At 34.9% G+C, this 18,786-nt stretch overlaps 1 protein-coding gene across 3 annotated transcripts; it reads right to left on the bottom strand.

The window, feature by feature from the left end:
• Positions 1–77: 77 nt before the first annotated feature.
• On the bottom strand, positions 78–18,692 carry LOC110841375 (GATA zinc finger-domain containing protein GATAd). 3 transcript variants are annotated; one of them, XM_022086869.2, is made up of 8 exons: positions 18,343–18,692; positions 17,824–17,976; positions 16,122–16,407; positions 14,718–14,991; positions 13,715–14,237; positions 13,062–13,278; positions 11,195–11,502; positions 78–10,044 (listed from the first exon to the last, which is right to left on the bottom strand). In XM_022086869.2, the coding sequence occupies exons 1-7, from the start codon at positions 18,478–18,480 to the stop codon at positions 11,204–11,206; spliced, it is 1,890 nt and encodes a 629-aa protein (XP_021942561.1). In that variant the 5' UTR covers positions 18,481–18,692; the 3' UTR covers positions 78–10,044; positions 11,195–11,203. The 3 variants fall into 3 exon arrangements, with proteins under 3 accessions (XP_021942561.1, XP_087215712.1, XP_021942560.1); XM_087359586.1 differs by having other exon boundaries at positions 78–11,502; positions 16,122–16,335; XM_022086868.2 differs by having other exon boundaries at positions 78–11,502; positions 18,343–18,691.
• Positions 18,693–18,786: the final 94 nt, after the last annotated feature.

The following is an 18,786-nucleotide window of genomic DNA, read 5'->3' as shown; positions in this document are numbered from 1 at the left end:
CTCATTTTGGAGCAGACACTTAGACTTTAAATAAATGACAGGAAAAAATTATAGGGTTGAATAAGAACAAAGTCATGTCAAATATCAATCTCATTTTCAATTGAATTGTAAAGTGTGACAATATTTTACATTTCTTCACAATTCAAAGGATATTTGTTTATTAAAAAAGGTTCTCTACAAGGACATTATATTTAATTATTGTAAACTGAATATTAGTTGTAGAAAAGCCACCTGGAGACATTACCAATGTTTTTATAAGTTCTGTATATTGGGGATTTGTACCCACCACTTCAAATAACAACAAAGATGTAGAAACTATGATACTTTTTACACAGGTACTAGACCACACTGCACAAACAAAGAGGGCACTTGTACAACTTGCTATCAAAACTTGAGGGTCCTTTGAACAAAAACCCTCACCTTCAACTATCCAATTAATGTTTTCAAGGAGAATATAAATGGTGTTTAATTTTTTATCTAGTTTCAGTGTTTCTACACTGCTTAACTAGGGTTGTCAATCAGTATTAATAATATAATACAATACAATATTACATGACATTGGTGAATCAATTTTTAATATAAAAATACCCACACCATCAATTCACTATAAAGTGAAATGTAAAGATGAAAAATGCCTCTACTGTTATCAGCTTTTCTTTACTGTTGGTATTATGCAAGCTGTACAGGTGTAAATTGGCTGTCTGTATTCGGTTTTATCAGTAAATACTTTTGGTAGTAAGCTGAGTTGAATATATTCTTTTGAAAGTGCACATGGGTACAGAAATGTAAAATATAACACACAATCCATAGCCAACCTGATGGAATGTAAAAATTATGGTTTTGGGGTAAATGAACAAAAAAGTAACACTGCTCAAAGCACATAATATTCATTAACCAATATCTGTTGTAAGTGTGTGATCCAAATGGAAATTCATACTGATTGACAACTCTATGTTTAACCTCTTAAAGTAGGTGCAATCTTAATGCGCATCAACACAAACATCTCCCACAAAGGTAAAATGTCACAAAATGTCTTCCACATATCTATCGCAGTTACAAAATGGGAGTATTTTGTTTCTTGTTTAGTGCTGTTCTGTTTCTGACAATGATTTCTATCTTCAACTCATGTATTTGCACAATTTAAATAACACCCACTGCTGAGTTACATTGGGCTCTCTGTAACTAAAAGCATGAGAACCATTACAAAACCTCTTGTGAGTGTAAGGGGAATAGTATTGTGCATGCGTACTGCGGTCAGACTGATGTGATCCACACTTCTACTGACTTCAAAATATGAAGTTCATCCATTATGAGATTTAAGGTTCTTATGGAAACAGTATGTTTCTTCAAAATAGTCTACATGGCATCAAAACCCAGAACATCATCAATTTAATCCGTTAAATTTATTCATGTGCATTTTTTTTCCACATAGTAAAGTTTCACTCATGAGGCATGCCACTATGCAACACGCTATAACAAAAAGATAAGAGAGAATCAGAGCAATTCCAGCACCACAGCTCATAAAATCAGCCTGTTCACTATTCCTGTTAACAACTTTCTTCATCTGCTTTTGTAAATAATACTCATCATTCCAAATCTTCTGTGAACATTTGTCTGTTAAGTGATTAATATTCCTATCCTCAATTGATCAACAGAGTAGCTGCACAGAGACTGAACAGGTTCACTCAGCAGTAAATCATCTTCCTGAGGAATCTAATCTGAATCTTGAATCCATCTAAATTGTTTAGTGATAATAAACTAGTGTACTGCATGCCTCATGAGCTATGCTCAAGTTTAATAATCATCTACACACACATACAATTTCACACTCAAATATCATGATACAGTTTACAGATCTTATGAGTTCTTAAAATTTTATACCTGCAGTCTATTCACACTCAGAAGTGAATCTGAAATGGTATGAAAGGTTTTAAGATTACTGAAATGGTATTCTCAGTTCAGATCTCCAAAGCCTACATTTAGCTTCACTGTCCACACACACTGTCAGTACAGACTACATATACTGAAGTTTCAACTTCAAGTCTGATGCATGTCTTTCACTGTGATAGTTAACGATTGGCAAAACCTGTTTAAAGAATCTTCTTAGCTCAAGTGAAATAACTTCTGTACTACACACCACCAAAAGTAAAAGAAAATAACTTATGCTTCTCAACATTTTAGGCAACAAATGCTATCAACAAAATTATCTATGAGAATGTGTGATTTAGAAAGAGAAAAAGAGTGTTACGGTGGTATTCCCCGCAAAATTTAATCAGCTCTGTGGCTAAGAAACTACCTTCTTTACATGAAACATTCTTTAATGGGTATCCCACACCAAGAAATATGCTTCTGCATTCAAATTTATTCACATTCATTACAAAACAATGTAATGACAATGAATGACAAAGATTTCATGTACCCAGCATAACATTACATGGGAACACTTCAATTATTTCAGAGCTGTTTAGAAGTATGAATGGTCAAACTTAATTTTTCATCTTAAAAAACATCAAAATTAAGTTTGTGCTGCTAAGCTAAATAATCCATGAATGGGCGGAAAGGAATTTATGAAATCTATAGTCAGATATGACGACACAGAAAATGGTATTATTTGTGAACTGGGGCACATTCTGCTATATCTGTTATGACCTGAGCGACAAATGCTGATGGATAGTTTTTATATTGCGTACAATTTATAAACACGTTTACAGAAGGTTTGCAAAATATTTTCATTTTTAACACTTCATGTTTCCCATTTTGGGCACAAAGCCCTTGTATTAATCAAATGTGAGGAAACACCATGGTAATTCTTGCAGACTGTGACAAAACTCAGCACAAAGAGGGACAATTTAAGATTGAAAATATTACCATATGCGTAAAGAATCATACACTAATACAATCTGGTGGACAGTGGGCAGCCAAATAAAATGTCAATCTAATTCTACTACACTTGCCAAGTCAAAATTTTGGACATGCTCACAAAAAATGTTTTAACTTTCTCCAATAGAAGGAAGAATGTTCATTAGAAGACATACATGTCAGAATAAGGACCCATCAGTAGACCAAAACTCTCTTGTTACATGTCTTGTGGGTCTCTGCTCTGCCAAGTGCTTCTTTAAACTGTTCAATATAGTTTTTATTTTCATTTGCTGAATTTGGGCAAAGTACAGTATTCGAGACTTCACTGTGATAACTTCTCTACACCCTATGCCATAACTTGTTGCCATGCAACACTTACCAGATGTCCTACCATACTATGGTATTTTTCAGCGGAATTGGCGGCCGAGTCAAGTTCTACTCTTTGTGAGTGACCAATCAGCGCAAAGATCTGTTGGTAAGCAGCTAGACCTCAGTCTGTTCAAAAACCCCGTGGTAGAAGCATCGGCAGCCGCACTGCATTGTTGTCAATTCTTACATGTTCTTTGCGTAGTGTTGTAACCATTCACTGGAATCCAATGTTCCACGATGCTACATGTGGCACCAATCTATGTTGTTTCCTCACTATCTAGCCCCTCCACCTACCACCACTACTTCCTACCAAGGCACAGTACATGTGATTGGTACACGCTTCAGCCGCCAATTCAGCTGAAAACTGTTATAGTAATCAATACTGATCAAATGTACAAATAAAATAAAAACAAAAAATTCAAAACTCGTATAAAAACAAAGAGTTGTAAAACCCTCAGCTGCTTTACCAACTATTTAGATACATGACCACACTGTAAAATATTACATTAACAAAATGATAGGCCTGTTTCAAAAATGTTTTAACATGTATGCTCCATTCACAACCAACATGAATATTTCTCAATAAAATATTATTTCAGATTTACATTACACAAAGTTTTTAATTCATAAATGAAACTTTTATAAAAAAAATGACAAGTTGTAGCAGAATTGTAACATATTACTATAATACAAAGTGGTCAAGAGTTTCAATATACAACTTTCATGTGAAATCAAACCACACTGTGTTGTGCTATGCAGGAGATGACGTGTTAGAATATGCATTGGTGAAAAAATTATATATTTCTGACAAAAACTGAATTATTGTTGTTATAAAGTAATTCATACTGCCTGTTTGCAATTTATTTTGCATGTTAAAATACCAAATTTATCTCACAAACCTATATTAAGATTCTGTACACTTGGCGGACAATATCATGGGACTTCCACATCTTCAGCTCAATTATGACTGGTTTTTGATGAGAATTACATACTCCATCAGGAGCTAAAGCCTTCAAACATTTATGTATACACTCACATACCTGTGTACCCTCTCTGTTGGACCACAATCCAACACAACTCAGACTATGTTGCTACTAGGATTTTCTTCTCAAAAACTTACCAATATGGAAGGAACAATACAAGACCACAGAATGGAATCCCATGCTTTATGAAATTAAATGTTCTGCAAAAAATGCAGTGTCTCACAAAACTGACAGTTTTTGTTTTGAGAAATTCCATAGGATAAAAAATAAATGCATTAAATTAATATTGATTTTTGAAGTAAGAAATAATATATTTATACATGAAATAAATGAAATATTGCTTTGATATCTAAATCCAGCCAACTGCCAATTTCTTCTTCACTAACAGGGAAAACATTAACTGCATGAAACATAATTGTACAGAATAGTTTAAATAATACCACTCTGTACATTACATTGAGCGGATATATGACAGTCATACTATCTAACCTGCATAGGTTGTAATACTTACAAATTCTAAAACTATTAACTGATCCTGTAACACACGTAACTAAAACCTATTTTAATATTGTATATCACACAGGACATCAAAACCAAAAAGGCACTTTACACAGGCAGAGAGTCTGGTCATGTATCACCAGTATCTAGAGAGAGCTGCATTATTTATCCTCATATTCTGAAGAGCACAAGGCGTACACTGAAACCTCAAACACTGGGCACTTCAATACTAAAACAGTAAAAATGTCATCATCCTATTTCCATTAGTGGCATCTTACAAAAAATAACATGAAAGAATATTAAATACAATACAAAAGTATATTTAAAATAAAACTGAAAAAAATAAGCAAAGGGCAAAGTGCCCGGATGCTGAGAATAGACAACTAATTTCAGTGCACCTTGTTTATTGAGTATTACAAAACTGGCAGACATTTCACACACCCCATTGTCAGGAATCAACATTGGCCAACATAATACACTACATTTGGGTAAATCAAAGAGATCTCAACAGGCTGGCCATACTGGCTATGTATTCTTCAACACTCTGAGAATTACTTTGTGTTTTATACAAACTTGGGAACTTAATCAGCCAAATACCAAATACCTCCTCCTATCAAATCACAATTACCATTAACACCTGTCAGTGACATGAAACAAAGCTACTAGAGACCTTTATACATTCTTGAACATTTCTGCATTAATTTCTTTAACCTGGCTGAACAAAAACATATTGCTTAGGAGGGGTTAATTTTCCTAAATGATAGCACTCACCAAACTATTAAGAATAAGGAACTCCGCATTATAAAGGTAAATACAAAAGGAAAAGCAGGCATGTTCTAGGCAGGATTTATCATAACCCAAAGTGATAAAATCAGAAATCATGAAACGTGCAATTTAAAAAGTTGCTCCACAACATGAAGTGGATAATAGCAAAGAGAATCTTACCTACTGTCACTGCAATCTACTAGACATGAAAATTAAGTGATCGCTATGTCACCTAAAATGAAGCCTTTATAACTGCGCACAAAATTCCTCTTGATCAGAACCTGTAGAATGGTAGTACACTATTTCTGGTGTTAAGAGAATACCTTTCTGAAAGCTGACAGCAAAGGAGCAATGGATCACCACTGTCAGCATTGCCAAACCCAGTTGAGACCTGCAGGTAATGTATCTTACGTACCACACAGCTACTCTACTTACTACATTTAAAGAAATATGTCATGATGTGTGTGTTAGAAAAAACAAAAGCATCCATAATTGAGCACTGGCAAAGCTGTAAAGAAAAGCATGAATTATGTTGGCTCACAATGAAGTGTTGAAACTGTTCTGAATGCCATGAGGACCAAGTTAATCTAGAGTATTTATGTATCTACAACAGGATGGCTCAAAACCATCATAAAACACTAGTGATGGCTTTCTTTACAGATATAAATGAGTATTCAGTAACTTCTTTGTTTCACTCACATTCCATGTTCTATACAAAAAAATGAGTTTCATTACGCATTATTTCTGTATTTACATAATAAGCCAAGTGAAATTCTTGTCAAAAAGAGATTGATTTTGAAGTATTAAAATACTTGTCAGTTGAAATGCACTATGACAATTGTACACCTAAGTTAATACTTGTGTCATATATTTGTTTTTTAGAGATTATATAAAAAATGCTTGTAGAAAAACATAAATAATCTCACTCAAATCACAAACACACTTTGCAGCCACTGTGTCACAGCTGAAAAAAGTCATTAACCAATTTCAAGTACTTCTCTATTTTTGGCAGCCACCCTCTTGATGAAAGAAAAATGGATGTTCCATTTAATGATTTGTTATATATTAAGTTGTCATTTTATAGTATTTAACAATATACCAAGAGCTGCCATCATTTAAAAGAATACCAAGTGGGGGGGGGGGGATCCACACAAAATAAAATTTTAGATTATAAAGTAAATAAATTATGCACATATTTATATATGCAGTCACCAACACACCAAATCAAAGTCTCAAACCTAGGATACTGCTATGTAATTGCTGCTGGCAGCGAAGTTCCTATATTACATGTGTTTCCTTCAGTTCAAAGATTAAAAAATCCAATAAAAAAAGGAATCTATGCACCCATTCAAAAAAATTATCAAATGATAGTACTAATTGCACATCTGACACAGGAATTGTTTCACTCGAACTTGGCAAATCTTTCCACATTTTACGTGGCAGAAAAAGTAAATGGCAAGCATTGTTTTAATTTGACAAATTTATGACAGGGCATTTTTCAGTCTTACCAAGCATGAGTATTTGAAAAATTCTCATCCACTGTAGATTTTGATTATTTCAAAACATCCAGATACTTTATTAAAAAACTAAAACTACATTATCTTTTTGTAACAAACTACTCCAGGGGAATTACTAATACTTATAAAAACTGCCGACAGTTCAGCAATCAAGGTGTGCATAAAAGCAGTATGATAAGGTTTCAGATTTGATGCTATAATTACTGGTGACTATATTTGTACACTGTAACTTAGCATCAAGTTACAGTGAAGTATACTGTTGTGACATATGATAAAATGCACTACAAACTAACAAACTATTTTAAAAAGTCGCACAATTATGTTACAAACAGATCACAAAATTATTAAAAAAAACCGTTTTAACAATAACACAGAGAGAGTGTCCCCTGCAGACATTTGGATAATACTTGTAAATAATAAGAATTATTATTATTATTATTATCATTATTCTTAATAGCATGTGCAACAGTAAAATTGCAATAAATATTTTTAAGAAAAGTCTACAAAATTACCATTTTATATAAAAAGTAAAAATTATGAATACGCAATTTAAATAGATTTTTCTCCACATCACTGTCATCATTTCATAAGTCTCTGCTAAAAGCAGTTGCTCAATGGAGTTTCACCCCAACAAATAACTTAGCTTATGATAAACCAGTCAACCTGCTAAAAGAAATAACTTACGAGAAGCAGTAATAATAAACTAATGTAGTATGATATAAAACTGTCATGTTGTTGTTGTTGTCAAACCAAAACAAGAGAGGGACTCATCTCTTTTGCAAAGTTCTGTAATACACCGACACATGAGGACTTACATAATTCCCAAACACATATTACTTTTACTATCAGTAAACATCTCTTAAAAGTTTAAGAGGAACTAACAAGTCAGAGTTTAATATTGATGGACATTATTTTCATTAACAAATAAAGTATTTATAAGTCTTTCCTCAGGGTTTAGAGATACAGTAAAACCTGGCTAATCCATACTACAAGAGGATAAAAGTTGTCTGGATTACATGATAATATAGATTGGCAGTATGATCATCTAAAGATGCTAATAAATGTAATGTATTATTAAAACTGTCACACTGGCAAAGTAGAAAGTGTGAGACATGATTATCTGGGAGTTACGTATGAAATGCTTACTTTAGCACACACACATTATGAAGGAAACAGGCTTAAAAAGCTGCTAGGTCTTTGCCACTGATGACAAGAGTTCAAAGTTGCACTGCAAAATAAGAGATCTAGTGAACAAAACTGATAATTACATTTCATTTGTCCCTGACCTCTAAAAGTTTGCTCGATTATTCTGCAGTTCCATCATCAGAATCACAAACGCAGCAGAAACATCCATGGCTATTTCTTCCTCCGTCAGATTTTGAGTGCGAGAATCTTTTTTGACTTCCAAACTCTTCAGTGATTTTCATGACTGAAACACTGGCATTTATCCTGTCAAGAATTATACTTACCCAAAATATTCAAAGTCAAAATATATCACTTCACTCTGCTTCTATTACATGCCATGATTCACACTTCAAACACAACCATGCATTACTAAGCTAGAACTGATTATGTGATGTGTGGATTACCAAGGTTTTACTGTAACAGCATATATTTTATATGTTAATTAAATGCAGTGCTTTGAGTAAAATCAACCTTGTCACATTATTAATAGGTGGCAAGTAAATTATCTTTGTATATTTAACAAAAGCAATTTTCATCATATAAATAAATTTGTATTGATTCACTTTTAAAAGAAGCTGGAATATGTGTCTGGGGACAATTTTTTCCTCAATCAGTATGAACAAAATACATGTGTTTAAGAATGGAGGAACAGACATTTATATTGTCATCGGAAAATAGCATTTGTTCTCAACAAAAGTTCACAGTATGAATAATGTTTAATTTAATTCCTTTGTAGGCAGTAAAGAAAGTATAAAAAGGCACCCTTTTAAACGAGTCTTGCTATATTTAAGAATAATTTAATTTTGATAAATACTGATAATTTCTCAGCCTGAATAACAGGGCAGAAGAGAGCAGTCATTACTTAAACTGTAATAAATGTCATGGCTAGCTGCCATCAATTGGTCATTTCAAATATTACAGGACAAATCTCACTACAACTTCAATCTGTACCACTACATAAAAAATTACCACCTGACACCTGCATAAAATGTACTTTCTTCAGTATATTTTAAGCATAATAATTGGTCAGCTGGCTCTGCAATATTCACTGATAAAGGAAAGCAAATACAAACTATGAAAAGTGCCTCTGATCAAATTACTTTGATGTTGTGATTCAATGCCTTGAAACATTTTAATACTGAATATGTATGGCTTTAACATATCCAATAATACAAAAATCAGGTTACCTTCAGAGCAAGATCCTATGTAAATGTAAAGTGCTAGCAAGATAAAATTTGTATGAGTACTTTCAAAGTAATTCTGGTTTTCATCTCCAATTTGAAGAAGGTAGGTAATAAGTAACAAAATATTAACACGTAAAAAAATCAGAATGAAACTGTTCTGGAGAATGAGTTATTGGCAACAAAACAGAAATTTTGAAGTTTTATGTAAAAACTGTGAAAACAGGACAATCTGATATCTTCATAATTCAATCATATTAATAAACATAGTTAACAGATCAAAGAATTTAAAAAGCTACAGAGAACTGAAGTCAAAAGTTGTTACTATCAAACTGTTGAAATTCATTCTTTTACAAATTTGTTCAAATGTGACTTAAAAATAAGGATCATGTAGATACAACCATGACAGTCAAGAATTCTTGTTTCATTCTGTCTCAGATTTTAAAAATGCATGTAACTCTTCCAGCATCTGAATGAATAAAGACTGTGATGATGCACGGTACTGTTTTGGGCTGAGAAGATAATACAAAGAGCCCACAGCTGAAATTGTCATACCAGCAGAGGACATGGAAAATACTCAACACCCACGCATGACACAAAACAGAAGGTAGTGACATCTGTCCTTACCATAAGAAGATCTCAGCTCCCATCTAATGCCAGAGACGTGCAAGTACAGTTTGTTCAAACCTGAGGCAGATGTAAAAATACTGACATATACAAAGAGTTAACTTTATACTAAAATATATTTGAAATAAAGATTACCACCTTCTAGGATGTTGAATCTAGAAGGCAGTCATCTTCATGCTTGCTGCAATGATAATCTAAAATCTCACAAATGTAAAATATATGTTAATTATACCATGAGATAAAGTTTTAAAACCATAAGTGTAATGTTTCTGAAAGCATGATGCAGTTTGCGGCACACAGAACACTTAAAACTGAGAAGGCACCAAGAAAAGGGACAGACACAGTACACATTTTCTGCTGAATTTAAGATGGCAATGTCAATACTGAAGATGAGCTGGTGGCTGGAGGAATGAAGTCCCAACATCATTTACAGGGGGAGCAGGAGACAGAGTTTTCTTACAAGCTGATTCATTCTAGTGCTGGCAGTCACTGTGATTCTGATAAATCAGGTAGTTTGGGTGCTACTATGTAAAGCAAATGAAATTTCTCTAAGTTTAAGGCTGAAATGTTCAAATTGAGATTGAGGTATTGCTTTTCAGATTTTATCTAAAAAATATGCACCTCTCACATGTCTATATAAATTGTAATAATACTGGTTCAGTCCATTTTTATCACGAATCGACAAGGCTGTTTGTTAAAAACCAAAATGTTCAAGCAATGTAAATTAAAAGAAATTAAAATGCTGGAAAAAGTGGATAGCAATTAAATATGTAAACAAAGTTACTTAATGTGACCTTTTGGGTTGAATAAAGCGCTCTGATTAATTCCCTTCCATTTTGAAAACACATGTTCATTAATAATGCTGTTCACCTTCCCATATCTTTTCCAAATTTGGGACAGAAACATAATAAATCAACAACGTTCCCTAACCAAAAACACATAAACATAACTCATATTTTGGAAACCAAATAATCTCAAGTTTTGGAAACTGGAACTGTTTCCGTCATCAGATAAAAATATGGAGAGCTATGATCAAAAACTAAAGCTCAGAAACACTGTACTTGCACACCTTACAGTAGGCACTTACAAATAAAAACAATTACAAGGTTCAATTGTCATCAGACTTTGTTTCGAGCATTGTTATTACTGGCAACAATGTATTAAAAATCTCATGTATTTTCTGCAGTCATCCACATGCAACATTTCTTACCTTCCATCGTCACTGAGATGATGGTTCTGAAAGTGTTGTAGAAACAAGATTCAGAGGCAAGTCAGCCATGTTTTCATCTTCATCCTCTTCTTCTCCCGCAGACTCCATCGGCTCTGTTTTCACCTGCACCATGGCGTACGCTGAAGGTACGCTGACTGCAGGAGGAAGGTGACTGTGGTTACCCGAGATGCTTTTACTACTCTCAGGTGCTGCTTGCAGCGCCAGCATTAAGTGTGGTTGAATCTGTCTCCGCAAGGCTGCCAACATATCCACTGGATCTTCATTACTGCTGCCACTGTTACCTGATTCTACAACAGTTACACACAGAAATAAAATCAATCATCACACACAACAAAGAAACAGATGATGGTACCATATTTAAAATTTATTGACTAGCTGAATGACCATTAGTTTTTCAAAAAAGGCTCTGCTCCAAAGATTGTTTTTTAATTATTAAAAAAATTATTCTGTTCACAAAACAACCAAACAACATGTGCCTAAGTTCACATTCAGACAACAGTGGGATCACGGTAATAAAACACGAACACTGCAAACCTTACAAGACCGACGGCTCTTAAACACTGAGCAAATCTGTGCAACAACTTTCTTTATCAGAACTCCGGCTTACAAAATTTGTTTCAGAACAGATATCCCTTTGAAATTTGTAATTCATTGGGAAATCATTTTTTGAATTGATATTCATGTTTAAATCTACCACTACATAAAAGTGATCACAGAACGCCAGATTTCCACAGAACATTATTTGGGAATCGCTGAACTTCATCAAACATGAATATTTTAACCTATATGCCTTTTCAAGATATTTTACACAACATCCTGCCTGTTGTTATGTCAAATTATGTGAAAAACACATCCTGACATAAAACATATACAGTGAAACCTCGATGCATCGTTTTCGGCGGGGGTGGGAAATAAAAACGATGAATGCGGGAAAACGATAGATGCGGGAAAGCATTAAAAATTTAAAAAAAACAATGTTTCTCTTTCAAAGTTACTTCTTTTTACCAAAAAAGTCTTTAATGGACAACTGGTTTGTCGAAACTTTACGTTTTAGACCAAACAGAGCACTTTCCACGTTCAAAGTGTTTTCCTCGTCACGTTCACTAATATTAAGCGCATAAAAGAACGACTTCACTTTCGCCAATGCAGCGTGTGCTTCGGCAAAACTCGGCAAAGCTTCGGGCTCGCATTCGTCGTCTCCCTCTTCCTCACCACTCCAACCCCCTTTGCGGACAATAACAGGAAGAATGGAAATACTATTACTGCCGAACTCAACGAAACGTAGCTGTAGAAGACCCTGAACCGCTGGAAACGAAATGAACCAGAAGAATGAAAAGTGCCGCCAGCCTTTCCTTTGTACTTGTAATAAAAGCATTTGTGAAGAAATTCACACTGCACATGCCATCTGGCATCGCTGGAACGAAATATGAGTGCACCCTAATTAAAATCGTAAAATTTCTGACAATGAGCACCGCCATTCACTCCAATATCACCCCTGCACCGCTGACCCTCATTCCAAAAGAATGTGCTGGTTGGGCGACATAACAGGTTACCGCTACTGCGTATTCCAAAAACATTGTGCGTCTTTCGGTATTAATTTATCTCAAAACCCAGCATTTTAATTTCTCAGAAACGATCATTGCGGGAAAATTGTGGGCCGGGACTAAGATTTTTGAACGATCGATGCGATAAAACGATAGTTCGAGGAACGATAGAAGCGGGAAAATGTAACATTATTTTATATGGGATGTATTCGGGACCGAACAAAACGGACGATGCATCCGGGAAAACGATAGTTCCGGGAACGATGGATAGAGGTTTCACTGTATTGCGTAAATAAACATACTATTCCTATGCCGTCCGCTACCCTTCTCTCCTTTGGGCCGTCTACGTCTAGTATGTATGGTGTCACGTCGCATTGTGACCGGTCGGTTAACACCGTGAAGTTTGTAGTAGAGCCCACACGCATTGCAGACCATCTCACCCTCTGGGTTGCGTCTCCAGATTGTGGTCGTCATGGTACCACAGTTACTGCATGCTAGATCCATGCGTCGAGCTGCCAACTGTACAAATCAGAACACGAATTAAACAGTAAATGTCATCATCATCTCCTATCAAGGATTGGTCCCTGGGCCTGTTCTGGACAGTTGCTCAAGGCAACAGCAAATCTAAAAATCAAAATTATATTTACTCACACTGTAGAAGGATAATGTATACAAAAACTCAAGGCTATATTTATTGTAAGCCTCTAGTGATTGTCATGGGCCTTCATAATTTGAACTGACACTTATGTGTAAATTTGAAGGAAGAGTGGGAAGTCATCTCACACTCTCCCTAGGGATCTTAAAGAGAAAATTAAACTCCATTTAAAATAATGTACAATTCATACTGGTAGATTCTTACAGCTGCTGAACTGCATGTCACTGATAGAATTTGTTCAGACGAACTTCTAACATTCTCATTACACAGCCCTTCTCAGGTCAAAATAAAATGACTCACCCTGCCTGGTTTAACAGTAGAGATGTTACACCAAGGATTGTTACCAGTGAAATCTGGTAGAAAAGTTTCCCCACGCACATACGGAGAAACAGGGCTTCTTCTTATCACCGAAGCATCTGATTTTGATGGACAGCTTTGCTTCCTCCTGTTACCATCCTGTTTACTCACGGCTACAAGAGCCATGTTTGCTCTTGCACTTCTCTCCATTGACTTCATTGTTATTGTAAACGCTGATGGCATTTCTTCAGTTGAAGGAAGATTAGTTCGATTTCCTAGAACAGCTGCTGAGTGGGATTCCGCATTTGTTTCGGAGGCAAGTGATGATATCTGAATAGCAGAATACAGTTTACTGCGCGACTTTAATGAATGCTGGAGCGAAGTACCAATAGGAACAATGTGGTTGTTTGCTGCTGCTTCTGTTGGTGTAATCCCTAACTTCCGACATGATATGAGAGTTCGCAGAAGATTGCTGGCTTCTCCGACAGGTCTGTTTCCAATATCATGACCCTCATCTGAGCTTGACCTGGAAGTAGTTCAAGGTTTACATTATAAAGAACAGCATTATCCAAAAATGGTTGGTATCTAACAGAAGTCCACATAGCATTACAGTCAAGAACACCAACATTTACATCTTCACCTGTGTGAGAACCAAAGAATCTCACACAGAATTAACCAACTGATCTCTGTAATGGAGAAATGTTATATTTTCTTTGACATAAGAAATTAATTTTTAAATATTATTTAGATATACTTCAGCTTCAAAGTGGTAATTATGGATACGTTTATACAGAAGATGGGGTTTCAGTTAAGCATATACTATAATCACTTCCCAGGACAAGCTGCTTAATGCCACAGAGTCAATTACTACCTTGTTAATTACAAACATGTTTCTTTATAACGCATCGGTACTGAAAGGCAAATGGCTCAGAAGGAAGGCCCTATTTTGAGGTACCACCCTGGAACAACCAGTCATTCTATCGTCTTAATTGTGCTGAATACTGACCGAGCATCTGCTCTCCGCTCCCTTGATGCCTCATCATCTGGACTGCGTGTCACTGATCCACAGTTGCTCCCTTCGTTGTCTGAGTCATGTGGGCTTCCATGGCTTACACCATTCTGTTCCTCCTCCTCCTCCACCTCATCATCATCATCATCATCATCACATACCTCCTCTATCTTCAACTTCCGTTCAACTGACATGTCCAGTCCTTGATCCAGAAGCACATTCTCCCTTTCAATGTGTTCTGATGACTCATCTTCCAATTTCATCCCCTTACCTGGACCACAAAACAGTAACATACTTAATAAGTGTGATTCAATAGTTTTGTGCCCAATTTTTTTCAGTGTAATTTATGGACATTAGATACACAAGACATAATACGAAATGAAGAAATAAAAATATACTTCCTCATATCTGTCACGTGTTTTCCTATGGAGAAATCGAGAAAGCTAGTCTTGGTAACAATAAATCTAAGATCTCGTTACAGCACAATAACATACATATATAAAAAATTTATAAACATTCCAGCATAAAAAATTGGCAGTAAATATTTATTGTCTGTGTGCCAAGGCTTACATATAATCCAGCTGGTCATGTATCACAGAAGTATCTCCAATTTTCATACGATAAAGGCCCAATATTACAAATCATATTCCACCACAATATATATTGCAAAATGCCACATCTCCACTCCCTTATATTTTTACTCTTGAATAAATTGCCAGACTAAACAGGAACCCTGAAAGTGGTGTTAGTAAACAGGATGATTAATTAGGGTAACGAAGAATCAAACATCTATAGAGTGAGTAGGATTCCAGAACAATATTTCCATCTTCTCATGACTACAATGAAACCTTCTTAAAGACATTTTCGAAGAAAGTGAACAATCAGTCTTCATTAGCAGGAAGCACTTCTATAAGTATAATAAGGAAGCCCTAAAATTATTTTTCCTGTAAGTTTCTCACCTGCATTGAGGCTCACATTACTAATATATTACTCAACATCCCTGATGAATTCACTGCCGTGAAACTGGATTGATATCAATATTATAAAACTGCAAAATTAATTTTAATCTCATCTTCTAGACAATACATTCTTTCATACACAAAGAATTTGCAAGTGAGAAATTCTTTAATATGTAAAACACAATAAAAAAGGCAAAATATAAATTAATCATATAAGAAATTTTTGGAACAAAATTACTATTTTGTTTACGGTACTAAAATATCATAAATGGCAGCACAAGAATAATTTTGCTCTTCTTAAATAATTATTATCATTCAATATTCCTGAAATCACCAGTTAATATATATAACTGAAAAGTGTGTGTAAAGCGATAGTTTTTACATATGATACCAGCCTGTCATGACAGAATGCTGTATGTATCTGACAGAAAGTTATGCTTACCTGATATAACTCTGTAGGACCCACCATTCATATGCAAACCACCATCACATATGCCCTCTCCTCCTTCTGCTCTGTCTTCCTCCCCCTCCTCCTCCTGTACCTCTTCTTCGTCTAGAGGCTCCTCCTTGATTCGTAGTTCTAACGCAGCAACCATCTCCTGTGCTTCCTTGTCAATGCTCCTTTCACTGCATGGAGACGCAGATGTCGTTTCATCCTGAACACCATTTTGATCAGCCTTTTTAATGCTACAGTCCACCAAATTTTCAGTCTCTTTCTTCACTGACACCTGTCAAAGCACAAGTAAGTACAACTCACATAGCACTGTTTACGGAAAACAAAGAACAACTTTCACAAAGTCCTCAAAAAGAAGGTTTATTTATTTAATATATATAAAGAAATACATGAAGTTCTAGTTTTTGTTAAATTATGGGTAATTTGAAATATAAAGCACAACTCGTATTTTTAACTTGTATCTCCAGTAGCGGGTAGGAACTCTCTTCGGAGATAGTCCTACTTCAGGGAAGTGAGTGCCCCTGCCTACGCGAACTCTGGATTCCTCTTGACCTAAGACTATTGAAGAATGACTTCCCTAAAGGCCTGTCACCGTATATTCACAGGCGACAATCACATATTGATTGTACCGGTAGTGATACTGCGATGGAGAAGGCAACGAGAAACCACTCCATTATAATTCCCTATTACAATCAAGCATGGCAGAGACAAATGAACTTATGGCTCAAATTGCTATGCTAATCGCCAACATCCGGAACGGATAGGCACTTTAAGAAGAAGAATCCATTTATCCTATCATTGGAAAATTATAACAAGGGTCTTGAAACTAGGATTCAATGTCTAAGGTTAAATTACAGAACACTGCAACAACACCAGCAGTAACCAGAATATTTTAGCAGAGAACTTTATGAACAGAACCTATGACGACATTTTCATTTAATAGCTTTAATGTATGTTTTAACCACTGCATTTTTAATTCTTTGTTAATATCATGCCTTTATAACAAATTCACTCCAGTATGTTACTATCTTTAAAAATTGCAACTCTTTCCTTCCATTTGAAATTATTATATACAGTGCAGGTAAAAAAACTCCCCATTAATTAATGTTCCATACACTTTATTATATATTTTCTGGGTATGAAAGGCAGTTCATGAAAAATTTCTATTAATCTAAAAACAACATTTTGATTGTTTTATTTATGACAATACACAGTGTACAAGTATGTTTTTATTATGCATGATTTCCTAATTAATAATGACAGGCAACAATGTACACTTCAATTAATAGCACTAAAAGAAGCATACCATGATTTTTAAATATGTGAATTTCTTATAAAATCATGTCTGATACAAATAATGGTTGTTTACACGAAGGAACCAAAACACATATAGTTTAGGTCTCAATCAGAATCCTCTACTGACCACTTTTACTGTCGGTGTAAATGAATTGTAGTTCATTAAATAATGTAATCCAGATAAAGGAGCAATTATAGTAAATAATTCTTCATAACTGGCTGGGCCACTGAAATTTTAAGTCAAGATATGGAAAAATTATATCTACTTCAACATACTGGGTTTAAGTTGGCTTGTATGATATGGTGTTTCATTTAGCCTATTCTCAATGTTTGATTTTTACATGCTAGAAATATATTACCTGTTATCTTACAATACAGAATGCAGATAACCAACCTGTGTTGTATTGGCTAAATGACCTGGGTAGCTTAAGTATTGCTTTAAAATTACATCTGATTTTCTTGACACTTCCCTGAAGTCATACAATACGTCCAATTTGTATACACAACGATGACATATTGATGGTGGCAGAAGATCCCTCTCTGAGACCTGTGGAGCACAATTCCAAATACGTTCAAGTATTTAATACGAAATTAAACCCGAGGCACAATGGGCATAGAAATGTTGTATCTGATACTATAGAAATTTTGACAAACAATGTGGATAACTTAATGATTTGCACCTCCTCTGATATATTCACCACTTCCAATATAAAAATTATTATTCAAAATCTCTATACAAAACAAGCGACGGCTACTTCTAACGAAGTATTTAAATGCATCATTGGCTTATCAGTTGATCCAGAAGCAGTGTCTCATCAACCTTTCAAAATTCGCTACAGAATTCGCATAGAACAGGAACATGATACTACACAGTATACAAATTAATCACAAAATTGTATTCTAGTAAACATACCAATATAGAAAGACACGTCATTATTTTAAGTGGAAAGTTACGTTGAGTTCCTTCGTCATCGAAAATAGACGATTTCACACCATCACACGATAAACAAAGACGACAAAGTTCATAAAATTTCGGCGGTATGTTACACATACTGAGTATTATTGTCTTGCAAATATATAAAATCTTGAATCTTTATGCAGTAATTATTACTTTTAACACCAAAACCGCATTGTCCAATGCTTTTGACAATTCTTAAAAACTTTTTTGTCGCCAACAACACTCATTGTCGAATAACAGGAATACATCATCTCACATCACTCCGACTTGGATTGTTCAGTTTGCATGTTCAATAGTAGTGATGGTGGTTTACAAACATGGTAGCAGTAGTTTTGTATTCCAATTTTAATACCTCTATGGTGACGTCATTCTTAGCGAGGTAAAATCAAATGGAAGTCC

The sequence above is a fragment of the Zootermopsis nevadensis genome, unplaced genomic scaffold (genome assembly GCF_977971745.1).
Source record: "Zootermopsis nevadensis isolate Lab colony 2312 unplaced genomic scaffold, Znev_1.0 Znev_ptg000032l, whole genome shotgun sequence".
NCBI classification, from domain to species: domain Eukaryota; kingdom Metazoa; phylum Arthropoda; class Insecta; order Blattodea; family Termopsidae; genus Zootermopsis; species Zootermopsis nevadensis.
This window is presented reverse-complemented; position numbering and strand designations above follow the sequence as displayed.